Source organism: Pagrus pagrus (assembly GCF_965226575.1).
Source record: "Pagrus pagrus genome assembly, chromosome: 16".
Classification (NCBI taxonomy): domain Eukaryota; kingdom Metazoa; phylum Chordata; class Actinopteri; order Spariformes; family Sparidae; genus Pagrus; species Pagrus pagrus.
Window position 1 is genome coordinate 10260166 of NC_140200.1, and position 12572 is coordinate 10272737.

Genomic DNA, 12572 nt, shown 5'->3' on the forward strand with positions numbered 1-12572 from the left:
TTTAAAAATGTTTCTTTTCAACAACTAAATATTTAATGTCAGTGATGGCAAAAGAAATGACCCAAACTTAATTACAGTCCAGTCAGACGCCCTGACTGTAAGCCCGCTCTCCACCCACCTCATTGTGCTCCAGGCAGCTGATCATGAGCTCAGTGAGGATGACCACACCGGTGCGACCCACCCCGGCGCTACAGTGCACCACCACAGGTGGATTGAGGCTCTTTGAGGTGTCCAGCATGGAGTTAGTGTGTCTCCTCACGGACTGGATCTCCTCTAGGTAGGCTGCAGGACAGGAGGAAGGAGACACAGGCAAGAGGTTGGCAGGTTGGCCTTCTTTAAAGGAATCACGATTACACTTATTTGCTGGATAAGAATATGTGAAGCTAGAACCAGGAGGCCGTTAGATTAGCTTAGTTTAGCTCAAAGAGTGGATGCAGGTGAAACAGATAGCCTGTTAAAACGACAACTTATCGTTTTTACAATTCAGTTTTGTATGGACTAAACAACAGAGCAAAATCTGAGCTAATTACTTTTACGGATGCTGGTAGGTGTTTCTTTTAACAGTGGAGATCAAGCTAGCTTTTCTCTCTGCTTTAAGCTGCTCCCAGTCATTATAAAAAGGTTGAGCTAACTACCTACTGGCTCCAGCCTCATACTTACCACGCAAGAATGATATTCATGTCAAACGCTCTTCAAGACGGTATATAAGCAAATTCAACAAAATGTCGAACTATTCCTTTAATTAGATCATCGCTTCCTGTTCACAAAAAACACATCACAATCACAATAACGACGACACAATCCCACTCACAGAGGAATCCCTGGACATATTCGGGGCAGCCCTGCTCAGGCCAGTCGGTGTACTGCAGGTGCCAGACCGTCCTCTCCTGGCCAGACAGCAGGTGTTTGACCTTTAACCCTGTGGTGGCGTAGCAGCCCGAGTCAGTGCGGAACTTGGTGGTCACCTTGAACTTGCCGTGAGTGGCCGAGTTGTGTTTGGAGCCCAGTTTGGGCCAGTAGCGGTGACTCTTGGACCTGCCGCCCTCCTGATTGGAGGACGAGGATGGGTTGGTGATTGGAGGGAAAGGAAAGAAGAGAAGAAGAAAATAAGGGAAAATAGACACATGCCATTAACACAAAGACGCGGCGACACACACACGCTCCTGTTTCTCGCACCCAGACAGGCGCCAGCTGTCGGCCGCTGAAAAATATCCACATCTGCTTGCGCCATGTGTGCATATGTGTGTGTATGTACCTCCTCGGCAGTAACCATGGCGATGACGTTGACCCCCTGCTCCCACACCATCTGCCAGAAGTCGGCACAGGTGTTGGCTAGCGGGCCCTGGGTGGCAATGTAGTGCCACTCCTCCCCTCTGATCATCACCTGGGAGAACGCACACACAAACACACACACACAAAAGAATCTATTAGTGCACGTGGAGACGACAGCTAACAACAATCAGCGTACACGCAGGCAAACAAACAAATATGCTTACTAAAGACCACACTGAGCCCCCAGGCAGTTGCTGGGTGTTTTTGGCTCCTGTGTACCGGTTTTTAACTGCAATATATAAAACCCGTACCTCTGTGGAAACAGCACAATCATGACAATCACTGACACTTGCTTAAGATAACGCAGTTATAATAATAAATAAAAATATAAAAGGGAGCGGCGTTGTTTCTTTGCTTATTTATAAGAAAATGTAAAAAAGAAATGGAATAAATATATACAACATTTTTACAAGTGGCTACAAGTTATTACAAATAAAGGGGGGAAAAAAAAAAATAAAAAACATTTACAAACTCTGCTCTTCTCTCCTCTCTGCTATGTGTAAACAGCCTGCGGTTTCGTTGCTGAATCTTTGCCGCATGACTGTTGGTCTCACTATAGTCATTCACTGCTGTCCAGTTCATTTATTCAATTTAAAGTTTATTACAGAATGTGGTGAGAGTTAAGGGTTTTGGCAGAACTTTCAAAGAGATATTTCAAATGAGTAATAAAGTCATCTTGATGAAATATCACAATATTAAGCTTAGACCTGGTTATTTTTTTACTGACTGAATCATGTGTTGCAGATGATTCGTTCAAGGATCATCAGAAATGTGAACGTCCAGTGGTAATTTCTGTTTTTACAGTTTCTTGGGCCATTTTTTAAAGAAATAAAACATGCCTGTCAAACCTGCATGAGAAGTTTTGGGGTTTCGGGGGTTCTGAGAATTAATTTGTCCTTCTAAAAGTCCAAAATGTGAGCAGCTAATTTAAACACACTGACAATAATCTCATCCACCACTGGAGGGCAGCATAAATATCCTTTTTCATCCACAGTTTGTGTCTTTTCCCCTCATTTATAAAACTACCAACCCCTTCTTTTCAGCTTTCTTCAGCTTCCCCTCATTAATAATCATAAGGCATCACACAGCACTGAAAAACTTCCCATCGTCAACACACTCCAGCCACACAGACTTGAGAGTGCCATTACATAATGAGCATGTCCCAGCTAATACCTCAGGCCACCTCGTGACTGTAAACACTGTATTAAGAGTTGATGGGGAATAAACAAGGCCTTTTGTTCTGCGGCAGTTACCTTAAATGACGGGGGGGAAGTAAGAGGGTTACACCGTGATAGGCAGCGACTCAGTGCTGCTTTGGTGATCGCGCTCGGGTATGCACACAAAATGCAAACTCATGCATACACACAAGCTTGTGCTCGCGCGCTGTTTGCAACTACGCATGAATAGAGGGGCTAGTGAGAGCAGCTCAGGTTGACTTAAGAGGGTTTGGAGTTTGGACCACATTCTTTGGGAATTCCACCAGCTCTGTGAGCTTAAAGGCCCAAACGGCCTTCAACAGCTGCCTTTCATCCTTTCCTCCGAGACGTTCGCTGCTCAGGAATGACCACAACAAAGACGACAGAGAGCTGAATGTATCCAGTTTATGCTCTTTGTTTTAATTTATGTTGTATGATGTGGGTGTTGCAAAGCACTGTGAGACTGGAACTGTGATGAAGAGCCGCAACATAAACTTGAATCTTATGAAACACTTTGTGAAATGTTCTAGCAGTCACTATAATTGTCTTCCCCTATATTAGTTCACACTGAAAGCTGGCAGATGATACAGTGTGGTTTAAAATCAAGGTTGTCATCAACATTCAATCTTATATGATGTTGCCATTCATAGGTGCTTTCATCCATCTGTTTTATGAGAGTTTTAAATTTGCACATAAAAATCTGAGTGGTAATGCTGATAATTAAATGAAAACAGAAAATAAACTTTTTTAGGCTTAGCTGAGGTGGAAAATGTGGAGTACTGATAAAAACAATATGTGACAAAGTGCAATGGAATCAGAGTTAGTAAATAATGAAACATATATTCCAGTTTCCATCATGTTTCCTCCCTCTTCCTCTGCAGTTGTTACCCGACTGGAGGACCAAGTGAACCAATGAACCAACTCCCAATATTCACATGACAGAAGTGGATGGAAATGCACATCCATTCTCCTTTTTCCTGGACATTTGGTTAAAATGTGTTCTGGTTATTTCAATGTTTTCAGATACACTGAACGCTTCTTTATAAATTTAGCTACTTAAGCTAAGTTAACCTTTTAAAAAGGATTTTCTGAAAACAATGTTCGTGAAGAAGAACAAAAACAAAAGAACAAAAAGGACGATATTAACTTATTTATGTAGCGAGACCTTCGACCTTTCATGAGTACACACAGTGGAAGCATCAGATCAGGGCTGCCAGTTGTTTTTGGCCCGCCAGATGTTGCTGTCGCTTTTTGTAAGGTTAAAATCTCTATAATATATAGGATTTTTACATTAATTATTTCTCAGAAACTGAGCACCGTGAGCAGAGTGGCACTTTGTGCAGAAGTCGGTCACTAAGGGAACTTGAGATCTTATAAGCCCTGAGAGGCTAAACATTTTTTCTCCTGTTTTTTAATCATAAAAACAGGAGAAAAAAACATTTAGATCAGCCTTAGAAAATGGATCACAACCATTTTTTTTACTTGCCTCTCAGGGCTTCCATATAATGCTTAATAAATAATAAATAATAATAAAATGCTTCTGGCACGTGATCCACCATTAAGTTTCAGTGTTGACGCGCCAAGAGAAAGAGTAAGAGCACTTCTGCGTCAGATAAGTTTCATAAAAGTCCCTAATTCACTTTTACACTTTTACCCTTGACCCCTCGAGCGCACCTTGATATGCGAGGCGTTGATGTAGCCCGTGTTGTTCTCCTTGTTCGGTACGAGCTCGACCCGATTCTCTTCATACGGAACCACGTCACGGAAGCGGTTGCGCTCTGTGTTTTCGGGCAGAGTCGCCGTGGTGAGAACGCAGTCGGCCCTCTTCTTGGGAACCTGCTCGTACTCAGTGAAGACCCGCTCCTCTTCCAGCTTCAACTCCAAGGTCTTACACTGGAAAGAAAGAGAGAGAAAGAGAGGAAGAAAGAGAAAGAGAGGTGGGGGTGTTAGTCATTGAATACCAGGGAACACATCATTCAGAGGTTTCTCTTTCAGTCCCCAAGAGGCTTTTATTCATTTACATTCCACCATACCTAAGAGACTATTCAAACCAGGGGGATCTCATTATAATATACGTCCACATCGCTAAACTCTCGTCATCACTCACAGCTCAACACTGACTTCTATATCAAAGAACTCAAAGTATGCATAATGCATCAACACAGCTGTAAGAGAGCAGAATACGCAGTGATCCTGGTGGGGGGTTCGTGTTTACTAGGCCAGTCATGTTTGAGAGGGCAGCATCTCTCTCTCTCTCTCTCTATCTTTCTATCACTCTTTCTGTGCGGCTCGCTCGCTCGCTCTCTCTCGGGTCACATTCTTAACATACCGACGGGCCTAGAGGCGATAAGCACCACCATGCCACGCGTTCCACAGCCCACTTAGGGCTTGCCCCCGTTAGCTTAGCAACAGTCGGGACAAAGGCCGGGTTTCACACCTCCACACTCGAAAAGGGAGCAGACAGACAGTATTTGTGAAATGAAATCGTCTGTAAATGTCTTTCAGATTTGCAGCCAAGCTTCTTTTATCACTGCCGCTGGGCGTTTATCCTCCAATCATACAAGGAAGATGTGTGAATTGAATGAGAAAACTGTAAATCCAGAATAGCAACAGATGCATAATCGGGTTGTGTTCATATTTCCAGTCTAAAATTGTTTATGTACTTTTTGAACAATCGTGAGTCAAAAAGATCTTAAAAGCTTATTTTATCACCATGATACCATAAAATCACAGAATTTACAACTAATAACCTATAATCTTTAAATATAATGCATCCAAGGAGATTTGGGTAATGAGCAGCAATGAAAAAATGGAAATTATTTCCACAACAACACCTTCATTTTTAAAAGTTATCACTTATCAATCAATAGCACGTAATGTCTCACTACAAAAACATTTTCTAGATCTTTCAAAAATACTTCCTGATACACATTTAAAGCCATGAAAACAAAATCTTACCCGTTCGTCCGTGGCAGACTTGGCGCCTTCCTCCGCGGGACTCTCCGGGACAGGCATTCGGGCCACGTAGAGGCCGTTGAGGGCGGCCATCATCAGCGGCCTCTTCATGGAGTCCACGGACATCTTCTGTCTCTCCAGCGTCTTCAAGAGAGAGGAAAATCCCGGTGTCATGCTCAGAGGTACCGGCAGCATTTGCGAGACTGACTGACCTGCGCTGGCCTCAAATCGGTGAGCGTGCACATGTGTGGAAGTAGGTGGGGAGTATTTGCGCATGCATGTGTGCGTGTGTGTGTCCGGTTTGTAGGGCAAACCGGGCCGTACCAGTCGCCTTGTATCCGGTCCAAAGGTGTGAACTAACAAGCCCCGTACACAAAGCCTATTCAAGAGCAGACTGCAGCTTCTTATCCATCTCACTTCGGCCTCGACTTAATTCTGATGCTTGTTTTGTCCTTCCTCTCATATTTATCGTTCTTTTAGTCCTTTGTTTATTCCCACCTACCTCCTTGGCCTCCTTTTCCTTACAGAACACACGCTCCCTCTGTCACCCTGTCAGTCTTTTTTTCTCTCTCTAACACGGCAGCCAAACTCTGACCCACATTGCGCGGTCCCTCCTTCCTCCGCGGATTACCTCTCCTAATCTCCGATGCTATTAAACCTCCAGGACAGCTCCACCCTTCACCTCTCCACCTCCTTCATCCCCTGTCGGACAGTCAAAACAACAGCTTGGGGGTCACTAGGGGTACCTTATAGGTATGAGATAAACAGGCTGGTATAAATGAGGGACAACAGCTTTTGGAGTTTTAGATGGAAGTAAAATATTTTGGCCACACCAGGTCACCCCTGAACAGAGAGGTTTATACCTACTAAGTGAGGCGATTATATGGTTTAACTTATACCTGGACTCTGGTGCCGTGTCAAATGTTTGTGCCTTAACAGAGAGCCGAGCTAACACAGAAACACCCAACCCAAAGAATAATCTGAGGGATTTATAAGGGTTTTAGCTGCCTGGGGGGACTCAGAGCCTAGTGCTACCCTCTCAGGTGCTGAACCCCGGATTACTACTAATCAGGAGCTATGAAACTAGCTAGCAAACAACAGACTGAAATATTTAAAACTGTACCAGTATGGTGGGGGTTTTGTCAAGTACAAGATGATGTTGGGCGCATAAAGTTTTTTACATAAAAATTCATAATATGACACGATCGAGCCTGTTATTGACGCTATGTTTGTGTATGTTACTTAGTTATAGGGCTGCAGCTGACAGTTATTTTCATGTATTTTATCAAATAACATGTTCATTATTTTAATCCAAATTAAAGCTACATTATGTAGACATTTTGTCTGATTTAAATTACAATTGGGTCCTTTAGGATCCAGGTTTTAAAAAGCAGTCCTCTGGTCCAGCATCACCCTTCTATAACACTGTAATGGGCATTATGGGCAGTTCAAAAACAAATGATCAACAACACAACCAGAGATATCTCCTGTTTCATTCTTCTTCCTTTTCAAAACCTGGCGCCTACATTACCCACAATGCAATGTAGCCACTGAGTGACAACACTGGAGGCAATTTATCAGATTACATGCAGCTTCCTCTGGAGCCACACAAGGCTTTCTACTACTTTTTTAACAGATGCAGAAACAAAAACAAGCTAACCAATCGAGGTAGCAGTAAACCAACAACTCCCGTGTCCTGCAAGGTAAAATTACTGTTTTTGCCAAAGGAGTCTGGTGGCATTGGTGAGATCTATATAGCCTTCGGAAAGTGCTGTCGGTACTCCTGGTGATTCTCCAAACTGGGGGTGGGACAACTGGCATCTAGCGGAGGTAATACCCTGACTTTGGATAAGTACCTCATATAACCGCAAATCAAAAAACCCAAACTATGCCTTTAATCTTCTGTGGAAACATTTCAGGACTAATAAATCACGTGGATTATTGAAATATGTGTTGGCACTGGGATAAAATAAATGATGAATGAAGGAGAATGATTGTCTTACCCTTTGAGCGAACTCCCTCTCCACAATGCTGTCTTCTAAGGAGAACATCTCTGACACCGGCCTCTCTTTGACCGGCTCCTTCCTCACCCTCTCCTTCACGCTGGTCAAGTCCGGTTCTGAAATGGACGGACCCAAAACTGCTCCATTCACCCCACCCTGGTCCCCACGGGTCAGTGTCCCACCACCACCTGCTCCACCACCACTACCACCACCTCCAGGCCCACTTGGGCCCTGCCCAGCTTTGAGCCCTCGGCCCTGGGCTTGATTTGGGTCCATTGGTCCCTGGTTGCTCTGGGGTCCTTGATTATGGTTGTGGTGGTGGGTGTGGTTGTGATTGTGGGTGTGGGTTCGGATTTGAGCATTGCTAGGGTGTCGAGGAGGACCAGGGTACTCTGGAGGGGGTTTGTTGGGCAGCTTGGCCAGAGCAGCCTGGAGCTGAACGCTGATATCCTCATTGAGTCCTGGGATTTGAACATCCAGCTCAGGCCTCTCCTCTTCCTCCTCCTCCTCTTCCTCACTCTCACTACTGTGTATGAGCATGGTCGCATTGGAGAGAGTCTTTTGATGCTGGTACGCCACTGGCCCAGACGGCGCTACAGAAGCATCGGGGGCTTTTTGGGCAGGCATCTGCATGGGGAGCTCTTGCGACTGCTGAGGTGGAGGTGGAGGCTGCGGTTGTGGCTGCGGCTGAGGGGATTGGGGCTGGGGTGGAGGGATGGATTGAGGCTGAGGGGGCATTACATGTTCTCTGAGAGTGTTCCTCCGATGAAGGGGAGCATTCATGCCCTTCATCACCATGCCCTCCATCCCTCCTCCTCCACCTCCTCTCATGCTGCTGATCACCTCCATGCTGTGTCTCTTGCCCAAGGTGGAGCGGTGCTTAGCAGCTGCAGTCAACGGTTCGCTAACCTCCTGCAGGGACTGGTGCACCACTGCCGAGCTGTCCGGCTGGAAGGTCTTGACCGACAGCTGCACCATGCGGGTAACCAGCTCCGGACTGCTGCCCGCAGTGCAGCGGTGACGGTGGCTGGCCAGGTCCGGGGTGCTGGTGGCCGGGCGGAAGGAGCTCGAAGGGTATGGTGGAGGAGGGCGTGACATGTGGTTTCTCAGCATGTTAGCTGTAGCTGCATAGCTTCCCGCATTAGTCCCCTGTTGTTTGGTATTCGCCAGCTCGGGTGTGCTGACAGTGTGAGAGATGGAGCTTCCTGCACCTCCAACCCCGCCGCTGCCTCCACCTCCATTAACACAGGGTGAGTGACAGGGGCCCTGGCTGCTGGCTGGTCCTCCCTGATGAGGGCCATGGGACACAGGCTTACTGTAGCTGATCTGTAAGTTGAACATTCACAGAAAAACAGTGTGAGATATAGAAAAGACCAGAAATTTTAAAAACAATTAAACACAGAGCATCCACCTCTCTCACCTGTGATGTGTACGGTCCTGGACTGGGCCCCAGGCCATGATAAGGGCCCCTCTCCCTCATCTCTGGCTGGCTATACACCAAAGCCTCAGGCTGCCGATAAGCACAGGCATTACTGATGTTCAGACTGCGCAGCGACTGGCTGTGGAGGTCATGGTGAGCGGGGAGCATGCGCCGCTTCTGCCGCATGACAGCATCGTACTCAGGCGTGGGCCGGTAGGACGGAGCGATGATAGCGCTGTGGCGGTGGCTGGGGATGTAATCCGGGCGCATGAGCTCACTGCCGGGGATGCTGAGGTTGGAGGACATGGGCGAGGGCGGGATGAAAGTCTGGGAGTGATTGAGGGAGCTTAGGCTGGGGCTGCTGTACATGCTTCCGTTGGGCACGGTGCCGTTGCGGAAGGGAAAGTCCCCCGGGCAGCGGTCCAGACTGGTCTCTGACTTGTAGTAGGGGTCGTCATGGAAGATACTATCTAAAAATCAAAAGAGGGAAAATGAAAATAGATTTTTTTTTTTTTACAGATTTTGAATGTTTTTGGATGATGTGAGCCAACCATAACCCTTTAAACAGCTCTACTAAACCTAACCCTAAACACTTGGTGCTATACGCTTCAGTTTTCCATAAAACTGATACTGAAAGAATACAGAACATGATGAACCAATAACAACACAGTACCTGGTAAATTACTGGGACTCCCTAAAAACTTGACCGCCTCAGCCCGTGCTTTGAGTGGACGTTTTTTCAATCATTTGTGTATTTGACCTCTTAAATGTGTGCGATAAGTAATGTTTTTTCAAATACGTCATCGGCAGAATCTTGTGATTGGTTAGTGTTGGTTTAGTGTAACCCTAAAATTCTTCGTGTGTCCTTTTGGGCAAACCTGATTCTTTAAAAGTGAAAGGAACCGACGCTGCACCGAGGGAGCTTCGGGTGTTTTCCAGTGTTCTGGTTTCATTTTTAAAGCTGTCGATCAGCAGTAATTGTGACTCCCTCAAGGTATTTCTCATGTAGCGTAAATCTGAACGTGTCCTTCCAGTAGCAGAAGTAGTAGCAGTAATACTAATTTGGATAGATTTGGAAGATTTTCTTCCCACCATAATGAAGGAGACAGTGGTATGCATGTTATCCCTCTTTATTCAACAAACAGAGCATTCTCTCGTGTGAAACTATCTCAAACCCACAAGCAGGCAGACGTACATAATCTCCATCCAGAGTGATGCCTGAGGTCAAACTACAGAATGATCTCACACCCACACATAGTAGCACACCCAGAATGTTTTTCCACTCGCTCTGCTTTACTGTCGAGCCGACGCGAGTGAAGCTCCTCGGATTATAAGGCGGACTGAGTGTGTGAACGAGTCAATGAAAGAGTGGAGCACAAATGAGGTCACCGCTCGGCACCCCCGAACGTTGGGCTCTAATTGGCTGGGAGATTGTTAAAATACAAATGGGGCTGTGAGTCACACGCCTGATGGGAAAGACACAATTAGCTCCATTCAAATGCTTCAGTTATTATCAGGCAGGCTGAGAGCTTCAATCACAATGTGGTCAAAGCAGTGAGCTGGAGGCGTTGAGACTTAAATGTATGTATGTGTGTGAGTGTGTGAGTGAGTGAGTGTGTCTGTGGTTTTACCTTGAGAGCTCTGCGTGTCCTGATAATGCTCTCCATACTGGGAATGCATTGACTGGAAGTTACAGGACTGGGGCCGCGGCTGAATGAAGAAACACATTAAAAGTTAAAAGGACACAATTACTTGTTCCACTTAATTAAAGCTGCGTTTCCACACAAAGCACACTGAACTTTAAGCTCCAGGAACAACTTTTCAAGGAGCTAAACGGTTCCCTTAGCCTGTTGTTGTCTGCCTTTCCATCGCAGTCTATAGACCTGCAAAGGTTCAAAAAGGTGACTGCTGTTATGACACATCCCTTTCGCAGACTAGTGACTAACAAGGACTTGGTCGACCTGTCGTCTGGTTTCTTCTGTAACTCCATGTTGATGTGTGGAAGCACATTAAATAACAAACTGGTTTGTCGCTGTAGTTTCTTAAAAATAGAAGGATGAAAAAAAAATGCTGCGAGTACTCATCCATTCAGAAATGTTCAGCCCCACCCCAAAGGTTCCTGTACCTTCAGAAAGGACTTCCCCAATCAGGGAATTTTTGGAGGAGAAAATAATGTCCCCAGATCTTAATTTAGACCTGCGGTGGAAACGCGCTGAGTTACTCCAAAGGTTCCTCTTCCTGGGGAAAGTTTCTGCAGTGGAAACGCAGCTTAAAGGAAAACCAGGAATGAAAATTCAGTCATTATCTATTCACCCTCATGGTGGTGGAAAGTCATGCTAACGATTTCAGCTTAAAAAAATGCAAATAACGTCTTTTCAAATCACTTTGGCATCTCAGGGCTTCTTGAGACATGGATCACACCATTTTATGCGTTTTTGGTTGGTTTTTTTTCACATTTTAAAACAAGTCCCCATCTACCTTAGTTGTTTAGGAGAATCCTGCAAGACTGTTTTGCTGTGAAGCTCCAGAAATGTTTTGTGGGCTGTGAAACTTCACCTGACTTTCCACCAGCATAGGGGTGAGTTGATAATGACTGATTTTCAAGGCATGAGAAATTAAAGCCATTCCTCCACTTTGCTTCTGTCTTACATCTGAACAACAGGTGACTGTGACCGACTCGGATCCGCTCTGGGGCCGCGGAGCTGTCAAACACCAATACACCAGTGCCTGCGGTTCTCCAGACCGACATCTGAGCACTCCAGGGGCCTGACTGAACAGCTATTGTGCCACATTTAGCTGAGCCATTGTCTGGCCAGCAGGGAGGGAGAAGCACAAATCACTGCCTTCATTGTCGCACCGGAAATCAGACCAAGCAACACCCTTGCAAACTTTTCCAACAACACCCACCACACCACCAACGCACGTTAAAACCGAGGCTCCATGGCACAATTAAGAGCTGCCCTGAGTGGGAGAGCCGGGGTCAAATCTCTTAACCGCAGCTCGTTTCTGTCTTCCCTTGCAAATTCTCCGTCTGTCTCCTGGCTTCTCTTCTCATTTGTAGAGGCCAGCGGCAATAACAAACAGGACTGCGTCAAACCACTGAGCAATAACTCGATGAAACATATTAAAACAAAGTGAGCAAATGACTCTGACCGTACCAGAGATATGCGGTGGGTCCAGGTGGGTCGCCTCCTGATCGGTGCAGGTGAGTGAGTGGGCCTAAAAAGAAACGAGGTGACAACTTAGAAGATGATTCACAAACTGAAAGTGCTGTGAACTCTGTGTCATCAATTCAAGATTTGTTGTAGAGACCTACAGCTTGTTTTGGCATTCATTTTTTTTCACATAACCTTCAAAGGGTTGGTGAATGCTATTTTAAAGAATCAAATGACAGATATAAAAGCGTTTTAATGGCCTTCTGCTGTCCTCAAGACTCACTCTGCACAGATCTTGTTCTGTTTGTAGAATTTGTGTCTGGCCGTGAAAAGACGAGCGATGTACTTTGCCATTTCCATGTCCTCCTGCAGATACGAGCACACAGAGAAAACATTAATATTTTCAAACGTGCAAACTTGTATTCATAGCAACTCAAGACCGAACTTGGCCCCGTGTTTGTCTCCGTGCAAGGATATCTGAGAATGTGTGTTTAACTTCCCACTGGAAACC

General features: G+C 45.6%; 1 protein-coding gene across 1 annotated transcript in view; it reads right to left on the bottom strand.

Moving 5' to 3' along the window:
• LOC311271148 (tyrosine-protein phosphatase non-receptor type 14-like) overlaps window positions 1-12572 on the bottom strand; it is a 40944-nt gene that overhangs the window by 2231 nt on the left and 26141 nt on the right. Inside the window, exons 10-19 of the mRNA XM_084376670.1 lie at window positions 12345-12427; window positions 12065-12125; window positions 10538-10616; window positions 8907-9376; window positions 7487-8812; window positions 5487-5627; window positions 4203-4421; window positions 1256-1384; window positions 812-1046; window positions 119-282 (exon numbers count right to left, since the gene is read on the bottom strand). Of these exons, the coding sequence (XP_084232796.1) occupies window positions 119-282; window positions 812-1046; window positions 1256-1384; window positions 4203-4421; window positions 5487-5627; window positions 7487-8812; window positions 8907-9376; window positions 10538-10616; window positions 12065-12125; window positions 12345-12427 (2907 nt within the window). The remainder of the gene's footprint in view (window positions 1-118; window positions 283-811; window positions 1047-1255; window positions 1385-4202; window positions 4422-5486; window positions 5628-7486; window positions 8813-8906; window positions 9377-10537; window positions 10617-12064; window positions 12126-12344; window positions 12428-12572) is intronic.